Source organism: Oenanthe melanoleuca, chromosome 3 (genome assembly GCF_029582105.1).
Source record: "Oenanthe melanoleuca isolate GR-GAL-2019-014 chromosome 3, OMel1.0, whole genome shotgun sequence".
Lineage (NCBI taxonomy): Eukaryota > Metazoa > Chordata > Aves > Passeriformes > Muscicapidae > Oenanthe > Oenanthe melanoleuca.
The window spans coordinates 105,155,313-105,171,135 of record NC_079336.1 but is presented as its reverse complement, the minus strand read 5'-3'; the positions used below and the strand labels follow the sequence as shown (position 1 = coordinate 105,171,135).

At 46.0% G+C, this 15,823-nt stretch overlaps 1 protein-coding gene across 1 annotated transcript; it reads left to right on the top strand.

Annotated features, from left to right (window-relative positions):
• The first annotated feature begins 363 nt into the window (after positions 1-363).
• On the top strand, positions 364-15,596 carry POLR1B (RNA polymerase I subunit B). The gene is made up of 15 exons (XM_056487642.1): positions 364-543; positions 614-781; positions 3,127-3,273; positions 4,106-4,238; positions 5,260-5,396; positions 5,829-6,052; positions 6,800-6,971; positions 7,851-8,022; positions 8,788-9,069; positions 9,643-9,776; positions 10,891-11,061; positions 11,631-11,787; positions 12,398-12,594; positions 12,988-13,241; positions 14,061-15,596. The coding sequence occupies exons 1-15, from the start codon at positions 400-402 to the stop codon at positions 14,938-14,940; spliced, it is 3,372 nt and encodes a 1,123-aa protein (XP_056343617.1). The 5' UTR covers positions 364-399; the 3' UTR covers positions 14,941-15,596.
• Positions 15,597-15,823: the final 227 nt, after the last annotated feature.

The window sequence follows — 15,823 nt, the reverse complement described above, 5'->3', positions numbered from 1 at the left end:
TTCGGGATTCCGGGCTTGCGGAAGGGGCAGAGAGTGATGGGGATGCGTGGATGTCCAGGCTCCAGTTCCTGCGGCGCACGTGGCTGGACGGGGGGAGGGACACGGGTGACGCGGTTGCACGGGGCCAGCGGGAGGTGGGAGTGCGTGTCGGGAGGAGCGCAGCTCTGCGTGGACGGAGCTGCAGGGCGGGGTTTGGGGACAGGAGCGGCCGCAGGGATCCAGGACGTGGCCCGGGAGGCGGCGTGCGCGCGCGGGGCAGGGTGGGAGGTGGTGCGCGCGCGGGGTGGGCGGTGCTGGGGCGCGGCGCGCGTGCGCGGGGAGGGGCGGGAGGCGGTGCGAGCCGTGCACGAGGCGGTCTCTCTGCTCACGCGCCGCTTGCCGTGAGGAGGAGCGCGGAGCATGGCGGGCACCGGCGCGGAGCCGCGCCAGGATCCGCACCGCCTGCGGCCGCCGCGGCGCGGCACGACCCAGCGCGACCTCACCAGCGCCCACATCGAGTCCTTCAACTACGCCGTCAGCGAGGGCGTCTATCGCGCCGTGCAGGTGTGCGGGGCGAGGGGCGCGGGGCCAGGCCCTCCCCCGCTCCCTCCGCGCTGACCCGGTGCCGTTGCAGGATGTGCCCCCGGTGGAGTTCGCGCTGAAGGACGCGCGGCTGGCGCTGACGCTGGTCGGGGTGTCCATCGCCCCTCCCGCCGTGCCGGCCGGGACGGTGTGCCAGGAGAGGAGGGTGTTCCCGGCTGAGTGCCGGGGGCTGCGCAGCACCTATCGCGGCAGGATCACTGTGAGTGCCCGCGCCCGCCCCGCTCACGCGTGTCCCTGTCCCGGCCGAGCTCTCCACACACGTGTCCGTGTCCCGGCCGAGCTCTCCACACGCGTGTCCCTGTCCTGGCCGAGCTCTCCACACACGTGTCCCTGTCCCGGCCGAGTTCTCCACACGCGTGTCCCTGTCCCGGCCGAGTTCTCCACACGCGTGTCCCTGTCCCGGCCGAGTTCTCCACACGCGTGTCCCTGTCCCGGCCGAGCTCTCTACACGCGTGTCCCTGTCCCGGCCGAGTTCTCCACACGCGTGTCCCTGTCCCGGCCGAGTTCTCCACACGCGTGTCCCTGTCCCGGCCGAGCTCTCCACACGCGTGTCCCTGTCCCGGCCGAGTTCTCCACACGCGTGTCCCTGTCCCGGCCGAGTTCTCCACACGCGTGTCCCTGTCCCGGCCGAGCTCTCCACACGCGTGTCCCTGTCCCGGCCGAGTTCTCCACACGCGTGTCCCTGTCCCGGCCGAGCTCTCTACACGCGTGTCCCTGTCGCGGCCGAACTCTCCACTTGCGTGTCCTGCCCCCGCTCACGCGTGTCACTGTCCTGGCCGAGCTCTCCACACGCTTGTCCGTCTCACTGCTCACGTGTGTCCCTGTCCCCGCTCACGCGTGTTCCTGTCCCGGCCGAGCCCTGTGCTGTGGTCCCTTCCCGTCTCACCGGTGTCACGGAGCACTGCCCAGCAGCTCTGCGGTATTGATAATGTGTGCCCTCGCTGTTTTTTCCCGCTTGTCGTGATCCCGGCCCCGCTGCCCTTCTCTCCCGTGTCACGTTTCTCCCTGTAAGCAGCCAGCCAGGTCTTGGAAGACCTTGGATGGAGACCTGTGTCGTCCCAGAGAGCCGCATCATCCAAACCTTGTTTCTGCAGGAATCCAGGTTTCAAATCAGTATTGCTCCCGTACAGAAGTCCAGAGCTGTAAATCTCTCCTGTTTTCCTGAAGTTCTTTGAAATTTGCCTAGAGTTGAAGCATCCCCAGCAAATATTTTCTTTTGCAGTGTGAAAGGATTGCACATTGCTGTTTTCTATTAAAATGGTGTAGTTGTGTCTGAGCTGATTGCTTATGTGAGGCACCTGGTGCAAGGGAATCCTTGCTTGGAATTTCAGATTTTTGCTTGTTTTCTTGTTTGTGGTTGTTTTTTAAAGTTTTTTTAAAGCTGCACACCTTACTGTGATAAAAGCTACTCTTAAGTGCACTCTAAGTTTCTTACCTGAAAGTGAAAGTAGGAGAGTGCAGACTGTTTACAGCTGTATTGTTGGTGGATCTTAAGATTTTCCTGAGCTGGAGCCGATTTTATTTTTCTTACCTAATTTATTTCCCATCTCTTTTTTTTCCCCCTCCCATTGTCTGCTGTTTAATTATTTTTTTACTGTTTGGAGCAGTTAGAACAGTTTGCTGTGTCTTGTGTGAGAAGGCCGTGCCTTGTGCTGGGACAGTCTAACCTCTCCCATTCCCTGACCATGCACAGCAGAAAACAGTCAGTAATCATTCCATTTCCACCGTGCTGCTTTAGAACCATATCCCTCCCTCAGTTCCCACTGCCCCATGGTAAGATGTGAGCCCCAGTCTGCTGAGCAGCTCCAGACTGCAGCAGTCCCTGTGTACGGCTGCCCTGCGGGTTTGAAGGGGCACAGTAGTATTTCCCTTCACTTTTCCAGTAATTTCTGAGACTCAGTTTACTCATTTTAGCTGCTGCCAGGTGTTGAACCCATGTTCTTGTATTGTAGTGCAAATGTCTCTTTCCTGCAGGACAGACACTCTTTCAAAGCCCATCGTTCTGCATGTAAAGTTGGGATTCTTTGCTCCCACGGTCTTCCTGCAGACCCACTGGCTGAACTTGTTAATAAATTTTCTTTCCTGCATGCTTTTCTTTCTTGCTTTTCAGATCACTCATGAGCTTGCTAAGTGAAGAAAGGACAGATTTCATCAGGCCTGCAGTGTGGCTGTCTTTTCAGTGGACGCTTGTTCTCTGCTTCTACTCCAAACTGTTACCTTCTGAGGTTTCGTTTCATGTGGATGCCTTTTCTTATTTAGGCTGCTTTGTTGAAGGGTGAAAAGCAAAGGAGTCCAGACCAACCTTGTTCACTCACCCAGCAGCTTCTTTATCTAACTCTAGATTTGTATGATTTCTTCTGTAAGCCTATGTTGACTGTTCCCCAAAGTGTAAATCTTTATGTATGTATCTACTTGCTCTTTTTTATTATTATTACTACCATTTTACAGTGATACGAGCCTGTTCAACTGCTTGTGGTTAATATAGCAGTAAATGCTAAAAGGGCACAACTTAACTTGCTTACTGTTGGTTTTGTATCATTTTAGGCTGACATCAGCTGGTCAGTGAATGACATGCCACAAGGAACTATCAAACAGCCCTTAGGGTACATTCCAATCATGGTGAAGTCCAAACTGTGCAACCTCTGCGGTTTTTCTCCACAAGACCTTCTGCAGCACCATGAGGAGGAAGAGGTAAGGCAATTTTGAGGGTCAGGAAAGTCTGTGTTTTACCTGAGCAGTCTGTCAGATCAGCTTCTCTTTGCAGACCTTGAACCTTTGTTTCAAGTTTGACTTCCCATTTTCTCTTGAAAACAGGTTTATGTTTATGGGGGCTTGGTGAAGCAGCTTGAGAAGTTTGTAGCCATGGCTGTTCTTCAAAAGAGGCATCTGTTTGTTGTCAGTACCTACAGTTTTGGTATAGAACTGCTCAGCTGCTACACAGCAACTGAGAGTGCTGTGAAGGGGCCTCTGCAGAGAGGAAGATTTGGAGAACAGGCATGGAAAGAGACATTTCTGTTCCCATTTGTCTTCTGCAGCTTCTTCCCTGTCTCCCCAGTAGTGTGTTAGCTGTCCATAATTGAATACAGAGTTACTTAGCACTGCATTTTGAACTCACAAAAAAGGAGAGAGCAAACTATGAAAGAAAATCAGAAAAGTAAGCTGATATGTGACCAGACAGATCTTTTGCTCTGAAAATCCCTCTGGTTTATAAACTCAAAATGAGAACTTCAGGGCACTTATCTTGAAAAGTTAATGTCAGCTCTTTAGAGATGTTCCATTGATCACAAAAGTTTTTTTCCTCTAAATTGTGGAACAGGCATCCTTTTGCTTGCACTCTGCTATATTTAGACTTCATAAATCCCTGCTAAGGAGTGCAGCCTTTCCAAAAGCAGTGCTGAATCATGTCTTGTTATTTCCCATTAAATGTTTGGTTTTCGTGTATAATACAGGCATTTTTTCTTTTACTCACAATGCCAGTTCTGAGTTTCTAAGTATATTAAAATTATTTTTCTTCTCCTGCCAGGAAATGGGAGGCTACTTTATAATCAATGGTTTAGAAAAAGTAATCAGGATGTTGATTATGCCTAGGCGAAACTTCCCTCTTGCAATGACAAGACAAAAGTGGAAAAACAGAGGCCCTGGTTTCACAGAGTATGGTAAGCTCAGCAGCTTCCTGTAGCATCCTAGTAGCAACTGCTTGAGGACAAACAGGAATGACCATCTGTCACCACCAGTGACCAGCTGAATTTTGGTAGTTTGTTTTGTTACAGTTCTTGTGTAACGTTAATATTTTTTGCTACACATAAGAATGAAGGGTAAATACATGACCTTGAATGGTACAAGCAAGAAGCAGGGACTTACCTTGTGGGAGCTGTCTGAGCTACCCATGGGAAGTGAGGAGATTTTATTGCAGGCATTGCAGTACTTACCACAATTTGTTCTGTGGAAGGTGTAACTAAAACCCTGCCTTCAGTGTAATCCACTGAACTAATTTCACTGATTTTTGTCCATACTTCATGGTGGCAGATTTAATGTCCGTGAAGCAGAGCAAACTCTAAAGGTTGATGGCTGCACCTTCCCTTTGTCATGTGTACTCAGCAAAACCGGTGTAAAATTGAATAAAGCCAGAAAAAATGTTAAATTGCATTTTAAACTCAGGTGTTGCCAGTTGCTGATTTGACTGGACTGTGGTGCACACGCTGTAGTTCCACACTAGTTTATTTCAGTGCCAGATTACATGGTCCTTTTTTTGTTTTATTTAATTTCGTCCAGCAGTGGATAGTGTGGGGCAGGACCAGGAAACACTGTGGCAGCACTGCCACCCAAACACAGAGATAAGAGTGCAGTTAGCAACAGTACTTGGGTGTTACTCTGTCCTACAGCCAGAGGTTACAAACAAGATAGTTGAGGCCTGTGTCTTTCTTTGAAAACTTTCTGCATCTTCCAAGCCTCTCAGCAAATGTGCTGGCTGTCACAGCCTTTTTAGCTAAGAGCTGAGTTGAGCTGGTGTGTTTATTTGAAGTGGCACAGTGACACTGAAGTGATAATCTGCCTCATGTTCTCGGCCATCAAGTACCAAAGTTTATCTCATGGATTGTCTCACATCTCCTCGGACATGGCACAGCGATGCAGCCACTTGGTTTTGTGCAGCTCATGCTGATGTTGTGATTTTTGCAGGGGTTGTGATGCACTGTGTCAAGGATGAGCATACTGCAATAAACATGAACCTTCACTACTTAGAAAATGGCTGTGTCATGGTGAATTTCATTTTTCACAAAGAGTTGTTCTTCCTCCCCTTGGGATTTGCTCTGAAGGTAAGCAATGAATGCTTATGCTTTCTGTATTGAGGAAATACAAAAGTTTTGCAAAAGATTTTTATTTTAAGTAATAAGAAGCTAATTACACCTGGATTATTTTTAGTTAGCCTTTTATTCTGATTGGAGAAAGGTCACCCAAACTGTAACACTGTAATCAGACACTCAGTCTGCAGCAGAGGAAGTGTCTGCAGGGACAAGAGATGTGGGGAGAGTCACCCTCTCATGGTTTTCTAGGGTTTTTCTAATGAATGGTCTGGGTGGAGATCATTATCTCTGTATGAAAATACCCTGCATTACTCTCTTAGCATCTTTTTGCGGTTTTCATTGTGGAAGGGCGTTTCATGGGGTGCCTTAGTTCTTTAGCTGTATTTTGTAGACAGACATTGTTATGTCCTTATTTTTCTGATCTGATAAACTTCTGTCTCTCAGGCATTAGTTAATTTCCCAGACTACCAGGTTTTTGAAGAGCTGGTGAAAGGAAGGGAAGATGACACCTTTTTTGGGAACTGTGTTACTGAGATGCTGAGAGCAGTGGTGGATGCTGGCTGTTTGACACAGCAAAACGTCCTGGATTACCTGGGAAAGAGCTTCAGAGTGAAACTCAACCTGCCTGAGTGGTACAGCAATGAACAGGCTGCAGATTTCATTCTGAGGTCTGTATCAGGGTGTGATCCAGTGTCACTGTGTTGAATTTATAGGCATACGTGAGGGTATTATGATGATATGCATTTTAATGGATAGACACAAGTATTCCCTAAACAGTTTCACAAGAGGGTGACAGTTTTTATTTATATGGGATTTTTGTGATGTCATTGATGAAAAACACAAAGGCTGGAAGGTTAAAGCTAGCTCTGTGAACTGCTTGAGGATCCATTTGTTGAACAGAAATACTGCAGTATATTCTCAGTTTCGCGCAATCTCTGTCAACTCTGAATAATTTTCATCTTTTAAAATGGCAGAAAAGAGATGCTTTAAAATCATCTCCTTTCATGAAGTGAGTTAGAAATCAGTGAAATAATTGGCTTTGAGACTGTCAGTGTGGCAGGCATTCAACTAAAAAAACCATTTTTGTAGTAAAGTAGATGTTTGCTCTTCTTCCAGCTTTAGGAATTAGGTTTTGCTGGTTTGGTTTTTTGGGGTTTTTTTATTTTTTTGTGCTAGACTGTTGCTCACCCCACAGTTTTCTATACATGACTTGATAACAGTAGATATTTAGAGTTTCTGTGGCACGACACTGACAGTGCCAAGAGAAATATTTTTTAGTTTACTTCTACTTGCATTGTTAGGCATTTTAATTAAAAAAAAAAAAAAAAAAAAAAAGGTTTTCAGTTATTTAGGAGAAACACGAAGCTAGCATGAAGAGATCATAGTGGTTGCCCTTCCTCTTTTTCTTCCTTCAGCAATTGTATCTGCATTCACCTGACCAATAGAACTGAAAAGTTCTACCTGCTCTGTATGATGACCCAGAAGCTCTATGCTTTTGCTAAAGGGGAGTGCATGGAGGATAATCCAGACAGTCTCATGAATCATGAAGTGCTTACCCCAGGACAGCTTTTCCTTATGTTCTTAAAGGTAAGGTCATGGCTCCCACATCTTCAAACTTCTTTATGGGTCAGAAAGTTGGTAACATTCTTCTAACTTAAACAGGTAACTTACTATTAATCTATTTCAATTCAGTTTATAGGGATAACTCATTTTAGGATGCTGGGAGGAGAGTAGTCATGTTCAACAGCTTGACTGTCCTGTAGAATTCACTGTGGAATAGTAGTTCTCATCCCTAAATAAAATAATTCCCTGAGCTATTACATAATTATTTTATCTTTCTTTTCCCCTTTAGCCAGAATTTTCTGTAGAATTTTATAATGGAAAAACTGTAAAAAATTCTGTACTACTGGTTTGGTTTGAAAATGAACTTGGGGAAGCATTTTAGTGCTGTATAAAGGAGCTACCAGGAACCAGAAAAGGTTGCTTTCCTGCCTAGCCCTTGCTGTCAGATCAGCATGGGTGTGAGTTATCAGCCTCTTTTTTTGAATCCTAAAATCCTAAATAGTCTAAAGCATATAGTAGACACAGTGTACACTGTATGCAGAGTTATCCTTGTTAGATTATAGGTGCAGTTTCTGCTTTGGGTTTTGTCTGTGCTTTATGAAATTCTGTTATTGTACTTCATTTGCCAGACTCATCACCATTCTGGGTGGAGGTGATTGCCAAGCTGTTGGATGGGTGTTCTCCTTTTAGTTCTGTGTTGGCATATACCACCAGCATCTTGATAGAATGTAGTCAGTGTTGGAAATAAGTATGGAAAACTGACATTTTCCAAAGTTGTCCATCTTGCTAGTTTCAGAGGAGTTCTGTAGCATGTGCAGCCAATGTGCTAGATTAGAGCTAATGTTCTAATTTGAGCCTTTCCTGTCCTGTTTTAGTTTTACATCTCTCGCTTTTAAACCGTAGGAGAGGCTTGAAACCTGGCTGCAATCTGTTAGGTTTGTTCTGGAGAAAAGAGCAGAAAAGGCAGATATCAGCCTGAATACAGACAGCCTGGTGAAGGCATTCAGCCTGGCACCAGACTTTACCAAGCCATTTGAGTATCTGCTTGCAACTGGTAATCTGCGGTCTAAAACAGGTAAATCTAAAGCCTTAAGATGCCTTTTTTTTTTTCCTGTAAAACAGAAGGAAGAACAACATAAAATTAAGCTCTTAACTGAAAGCTCGTAGGCAGACATCATACACTGTAACTGAATTGCTAAAAGGATTTTGAAGAAAGGAATAGCTGAGGAAAAAGGCAAGATTTATGCCCAAACATAGACATTGTGCATGGTATAGAGCAAGTTAGTTATGAAAGCAGAGCCTCTACCCAAGTGAATAATTGAAATTAGATTTACCATTGTCCAAAACAGTGACCATAATTTGATTTGCTTTCCCAAAGATTATTTCTTCTTAGAAGGTGCAGTGTAAGTCAGGGAAGGGACATTTTTTATCAGAACTGCCCCATTCGTCATGTGAGCTTAAATGGAGAGAAGCTGGTTTGCTGATGTATATTCAGATTTATCTGATGCTTCTCTGAAGTATCAGTATGACAGTATCAGTGTTGTAGTGGAGTGGCCACTAGAAAATGAAATCAGATTAAAAACTTAAAAGTCACTTCACTTGTAATTACTTCCAGATGTTTGCGAAAGAAACTAGATTTTAAGGAATAGCTTGAAATTTAAAGTCTCTAGGTCTCTTACAGGTCACTGAGTTGCCTGTGCACAGGCACCTCCCTTATTGGGATCCAGTGTGAACATCTTTAGGGGTTGTCAGTTAAAAACAAGAAACTGTCTTGTACCATCATCCTGTGTTTGTTAAAGCTGGATGAGGCCCTGACACAAATGTCACTTTTTTCCCCTAGGGCTGGGCATGTTGCAGGCCAGTGGTCTCTGTGTGGTGGGGGACAAGCTGAATTTCATCCGCTACCTGTCCCACTTCCGCTGCATACACAGAGGGGCGGCATTTTCCCAGATGAGAACCACGACTGTCCGCAAACTGCTGCCTGAATCCTGGGGCTTCCTGTGCCCTGTGGACACCCCAGATGGAGAGCCCTGTGGGCTGATGAACCACATGACAGCTCTATGTGAAATCGTCACTGAGATGGTGCCTGTGATGGACATTCCACCTTTGTTATGTTCCCTGGGTATGTTTCACTGATGGTTTAGTGAGGTGTTCTCCTTTTTTACCTCCCTGCCCTGCAGCCCTGTGCCTGGGAAAGGCTCTCCCCACAGCATTGCAGCACACTGCTCAGCTGAGAAGGTGAAATCAAGATTGACCTGTACTTACTGGGCTGCTTCTTAGTGGGAAATAATACATTGCTTGTACAGGCACATTAGCCTGTAAAATTCAATGTCAGTGTCTCTCAGTTGTGTGCTGTAGCGTGAGGATGTTCACTGAAGCACAAGGAATTTCTCACAGCTCTGAGAAACTGGACTAAGCAATAACTTTGTAACTACTTGAATTGAACTGCAGTTCACTTGTGATTACTACAATAATGAGAATCCTGTTTTCAGTCAGAAAAATGGGGATGGGAATGACATTCTAAGTTGTAAATTTTTTTTTTATTATTTTCCACTGAAATTGTCTATGGCTTTGCCAAGAATTTTTTGATGCCTCAGAAAGTTTCTTGGTGTGAACTGAAAAGTGCAGAAATAACTTCTGTTATTTTGTTTGCTTTTTTTGTGCCATTCCTTCCATCAACCCCCTCTTCCCACAGGTGTCACCCCCATTGATGCAGCTCCAAGTCAGCCTTACTCAGAGTGCTACAGAGTTGTGCTGGATGGCTCCATGGTGGGCTGGGTAGAGCGGGAGTTGGCTTCCGAGATTGCACAAACCCTCCGCCGTTTCAAGGTTTGTTGTCTTGTTTGAAATGTTTCTTAGCTAAACACCCTCAACTTGCAGTAGTCAAAAATAGGAATGTTTGGAACTTCTTAGGCTTCCAATTTTTTGTTGTTGTTTTTTTTTTTTTTTTTTTTTTTTGTAAAATCTGGCCCAAAAAGTTATCTTTGGCTGTATGTTAGTATTGGAGTGTGCTTTTGTGTTACCTTTTTTTTTTATCCATATGTTTCACTTGTTGGTTTATGAAGTTACAGTTTTTGAAATAACATTTTCTTGAAAAAGGTAGGATAACACATATTCTGTTTCTTTTTTTTTTGGTGGAAGTTTTTCTAAAAGTACTTCTGATAACTCTTCTCTGTAGCTTTTTATTAATAGCTACACCTGTGGTTAACATTTTCATTATGTGACCAGGTTGGATGCAGTTTAGTTAAACTTGGTTTGTGTTTCTATGTGGGAGCCCAGGGTATACCCCTGGCCTCCTTGGGGGTCTCAAAACCCCCCTGGCAAGGGTCTCAAAGACCCCTGAGTGAGACCCTGGTGTCTCAGGCGCTGAATTCAAACCCCCCTGGGGGAATTTACCAACACAGAGGGAATGGAAACAAGCCAGAAGAATTAGTAAAGTGTAAATTAGGTTGTTAGAACGTAGATAAATAGACTTTTGGGAATGTTTGTGATAAGGGACACGTGGCAAAGATGGAGACTTTGCCAATGTGGATACCTCTTCGTCCTTCTTCTCCGTCTCATCCATGCTGGGTGACATGCTGGCACTTTTAGATTGGATGGGGTCAGAGCTGGACCATTTAACAAGACTGTATTGTATTGGAAAATTGTCATAAACATATAGCACGTAATTTAGACTATATAAGATAAGCCCTGCCTTCACCAGGCAGGTTCCATCCTGGATGCCTGGCAGAGAAAACCGCTGTTAGCCGAGCAAAGAGTTCCTGAGACAAGAAACGATAAACAATTCGTGAAGCCTTTGAAAACCATCTCCTGCAATCTCTCATCAGCAGCTTTGGGAAAAACCAGGATTTAAACCACTGCATGTCCTCCTGAGGTGATCTCGGGTCTAAGGAGAAACCTCAGGCAGTGATATTTCTAGATTGTTATTTCTTTGCACCAACAGATAACACAAGAGAAGAGATTTCCTGCACGGGCAGAAGTGGTCCTTATCCCAATGACAGGAAAACCCAGCCTGTATCCTGGGCTGTTTATTTTCACTAGCCCTTGCCGGATGGTGCGGCCTGTCAGGAACCTGTCCTGTGGAAGGAATGAATGGATTGGGACTCTGGAACAGGTGGGGTTTTCATCTTCCCTTGTTACAGAGGTGCCTGGCATTAAAAATAAGTTTGGAAAATATGAAAGGAGCTAAGGATGAGGCTTATGTTGAAGAGCTAGAATAGGTGACGAGGATTTTTCACTCCTGGAAATTGATTTCTGGTAAATGTTGTAGCTGGACTGCAGAGACCTTTTTGAGATCTTCAAGTCTGCTCTCTTTGTAAGGATTTGAGTTGAAGGATTGCTGTGCTGAGTGTTCCATGTCATCTTGTATTACATCATGTTCGCCAAATGCTCCTGGGCAGCCAAGCAGTGGATTGCTGGGGAGCTCATCCACTTGGGAGCTCAGAAGAGACAGAAAGGAGGACATGTTATTGCAGTTCTGTATTTCAGGTTTTCTTCCCTTGCAGCTAATCTGTGATAGGTGGTTTACCAGCTGTCTGATTTGTCTTGCTAGCACACTGCAGTGCAGACAACAACCACAGCTAAAACTGAAATAAATAGAAAGCCATCAGAGACATCTTTGTTTTGTTTCCTTCCCTTTAAAATAAGGAAGTGAACAAGCACTATCCAATTTGATGTTTGCAGATCTTCATGAATGTGGCCACAATGGAGTCAGAGGTGGTGCCTGGAGTGACCACTCACCAGGAACTCTTCCCTCACAGCATTTTGAGCGTGGTGGCCAATCTCATTCCCTTCTCTGACCACAATCAAAGTCCACGGAACATGTACCAGTGCCAGATGGGTAAGTGCTGTAGTGCCCAACACTTCAAGACCCTGGGCAAGGGGATTAACCCCTCATTAACACCTCTAGTATATTGAATTTCTGACAGTATTGTCAGAAAGGTGTCCCTAAAACAGTACCTCTTTCTCATACTTTCCTGCAAGTGGCAATATGACTGTTCAGAACTTGATTCCCTTGCCAGGATATTGATGCTGCAGAAGCAAATGCTTTTTGGCCTGGAAGTGTGTAACATGAGCCTCACTCTGGGAAACACTGGGGAGAATACACATGTACATCCTCTCCAAAAACCACAAAACAAAACAACATACCAAAAAAATCTCCCAAGTAAGCAAAACCAGAAACACCACACCAACCTCAGTGGGGATTTTTAAATTGCAGAAAATAAAACAAATCTGCAGAAAATAAAACAAAATTAGATGTAGTTCTTATGAAATGCTGTGAAAGTAATTGAGTATTGTGGTTCATAGAAAAATTATAGCTGGGTTTTGGGCAATTAATAACTTCCAAGGGGTTTAAGATTGATAATCCCTCGAAATTTGTAAGTATTTCCAGCTTTTTTTCTTAACAAGATAGACGGAGAAATAATCCAAGCTTCCTTCCTTCCCTCCAGGAAAGCAGACCATGGGGTTTCCTGTTTACAACTACAGGGATCGCTCAGATAACAAGCTGTACCACCTGCACACCCCCCAGAGCCCTCTGGTGAGGCCCAGCATGTATGATTATTACGGGATGGACAGCTATCCTGTTGGCACCAACTCCATTGTGGCTGTCATCTCCTACAGTGGCTATGACATGGAAGATGCAATGGTAAGCCACCATAAGGAAAAAATCCTGCTGTCCCGTGAAGGAATTTGATGTGGGGCACTGGGAGCAGGGGTGATACTCAGTTGACAAGGTGCTGCTTTCTGTCTCTGCTGGTCCTCACACTTTTTGGGCAGATTCAGCAGCGTGGTGGTTGTGTTGTTACAGCAGGCAGTGCTGGAAGGTGTTGGGAATAGAGCAGAGCTTCGTTTATCTGAGGCAGTGGCCTTCCAGCTTTGAAAAATACTGGGGTTATGTGAGGCTTGAACTTTTTGGAATAGTAATCTGGAAGGCTTTAAAAAGAAAATTCCCATTTTGATTTGATGCTTACCTTTGTAAATGTTTTCTTTTTCAGAGTTATCAGCAAGTCTTTAACAGGCTTTTGTTTCTCCTTTTCAGATCGTAAATAAATCTTCCTGGCAGAGAGGATTTGCTTATGGAAGTGTTATCAAGGTGGAAAGCATTGACCTTTCCCTTAAAGCCAGCAGGGCAGGCGATAATTTAGTATTTGGCATCAAGCCCAGTGATCCCAACGTTGGGGAGAAGCTGGATGCTGATGGACTGCCTTTTGTTGGGTCTATCCTGCAACCTGGGGACCCCTTCTACAGCTTCATGAACCTCAACACAGGGGAGACCTTCACTGTGTACTATCCGTAAGTACAGCTTGTCACCTGTGGGGAGAGCAGTTGGCCCTTTCCATGCAAGTGTTCCCTTTTCTCCTCACATGGCAGTGTCCATGGTGTGACAGAGAGCATGAAGTTCATGCTGTAGGTGACTCCTCGGCATGTATCACATCTTTCCTCTAAGCCAGTGTGTGCTGCAGCGCTGGCTTATCCCAGGGGGATATTTTTTTGGTGATTTGCCTATGCTGGTTGTATGTGGACATGATAACAGTTAAGCCTGCAGCAGACCCTTGGCACATGGAATATCATGCTGAGGGCTTATTTGGAGAAGGAGCACACGCCTGAGCAAGACACTTGTCAAAGCTCACACTTTGCCTTCCCTTTCTGCTCTGAACTTCCCTCTCTACTGAAGAGCTGAATCAGGTTTTGTTTTGGGATCCCATCATTCACACCCATAGGGTGTGAATTTATTGGTGATAGGGGGAGGGCCTGCTGCCTTAACACAATGGGAATGGCATTGGGATGCAGTTTATCAGATACAAAGTGTGATACAGATGAACCAGGTTGAAATGACCCTTATTTTAGATCATGGGTGGCACATTACCTGATCACCTGAAAATGGTACCTGAGGGGCACTTGCAAAATGCCTTTGTATAGCTTCCTTGCCCTAATCTTTACATAGTCTGAGTTCCCTCACTACCAAGTAGTAGCTTGAAGAATGGTGGTGTTTCTCAGCCATCCCAAGGCATTTTATAAGTGGTTTACATTTTTTGCTTCATTTTCCTTTTGAAACTGAAAATTATTAGCAAACCTGACACCTTTGCTGTAATTGTTTCTCTACCTACACAGGAGTAAGGAAGTGGGCATTGTGGACAACGTTAGGTTGTGCAGCAACGACCGTGGCACTGGGAAGTTCAAGAAGGCTTGCATCACTGTGAGGGTTCCCCGAAATCCCACTATTGGAGACAAATTTGCCAGCCGTCATGGACAGAAAGGTATCCTGAGCCAGCTCTGGCCCATCGAGGACATGCCATTCACGGAGAACGGGATGGTTCCAGACATCCTCTTCAACCCTCATGGCTTTCCCTCCCGCATGACCATTGGGATGTTGATTGAGAGCATGGCAGGGAAGTCAGCAGCCCTGCATGGGGTCTCCTATGATGCCACTCCCTTCACCTTCACCGAGAAGAAGTCTGCTCTGAAATACTTTGGTGAGACTTTAGCGAGCGCGGGTTACAACTTCTTTGGGACAGAGAAGATGTACAGTGGCATCAGTGGGGTGGAGCTGGAGGCAGAGATCTTCGTGGGGGTGGTATACTACCAGCGCCTGCGCCACATGGTCTCCGACAAGTTCCAGGTGAGGACCACGGGACCCCGAGACGCTGTCACCAACCAGCCTGTCAAGGGGAGGAATGTGGAAGGCGGGATCCGCTTCGGCGAGATGGAGCGGGACGCTCTGCTGGCCCATGGCACGTCCTTCCTGCTGCAGGACCGCCTGTTCAACTGCTCTGATGGCTCCATGGCCTATGTGTGCATGAGCTGCGGCAGCATGACCTCCCCTGTGCTGGAAAAACTGTCCCGCTCCTCTGTCACCAGCAGCAGGAGGTATTCCTGCTCCGTCTGCAGCAAGGTGGATGCCATCGAGGTTGTCCCTGTGCCCCATGTCTTCCACTATTTTGTAGCTGAGCTGGCAGCCATGAACATAAAAACAAAGCTCAATGTGGAGTAGCTTGGTCCTTGGCACAGTGATAGAGGGAGGAAGGAACGTATCAAGTCTTGTCCTTGTCGCGGAGTTTCAGGTATTAAGTCAGTTCTCAGGTTCTTCAAAAGAATTCAGGATTAATGTGATGTTTTGTATTGCGACAGGGTGGTTGCCAAGGTGTAGGGCAAGGAAAGATGGCTCTGTTGGTTTGTTTGAACTTACTAAAGAATCACCAGCTATTGAGATGTGTATAAAAATCAGGCAATACTGATGCTCCGCTAGAGCTCCTGGGTTGAGAGTGACGGGGTTCTTTGAGTGTGGGCTGAAACCGCAGGTATGAAGAGGTCATAAAACAGTATGAAATGAATCCTGGAAATTGCTAAAATTTTTTTTTTTTTCAAGAGAAATCTTTGAAAAATGTATGCCTTAATGATGCGTTTGTGTTGAAGTTATCATACATGTTTTGTTTTTCTGTATTTCAATACATGTGTCTTGGGTCATAAAGAGTCACAAAGTTCTGCTCTGTGAAGCCACAGCCTTGACTACAAGTAATCAAAATTCCCCTGCCAGGTGTGTCTTGGAAGCATTCAGTGTCACCAAGCCGAGCAGTGTTGGGATTTGGGGTTTGGTTTTTTTTGGTGTGTTTGGCTGAAGAAGAATAAAGCAGAGGCATTTCCAGCCTGGCTCCTGCACGTGCAGCATGGATATTGCAGGACTGGGGTGGGGTTTGCTTCCCCTAAGTGCACAGCAGCTGCCACCCCGCCCTGTCCTAAGTGTCCTCTGTTCCCCTCTGCCCGCCCCGGGACTGCAGCTGCACCCTGCGGGCCCACAGTTCTTCTGTAAGTTTCTTGCGTAGTTTCTTCTTCACCTGCCCGGCAGCGCGGTGCTGGGGCAGGGGCGCTCCCGGGGC

What these genes read in the sequence shown, in the direction of transcription:
- POLR1B (XM_056487642.1), top strand. Translation starts at nt 400, where the DNA reads ATGGCGGGCACCGGCGCGGAGCCGCGCCAGGATCCGCACCGCCTGCGG. An exon ending in AGCACCATGAGGAGGAAGAG is followed by an intron (nt 3,274 to 4,105) that starts GTAAGGCAATTT and finishes TTCTCCTGCCAG; the next exon opens with GAAATGGGAGGCTACTTTAT. An exon ending in CCTTGGGATTTGCTCTGAAG is followed by an intron (nt 5,397 to 5,828) that starts GTAAGCAATGAA and finishes TCTGTCTCTCAG; the next exon opens with GCATTAGTTAATTTCCCAGA.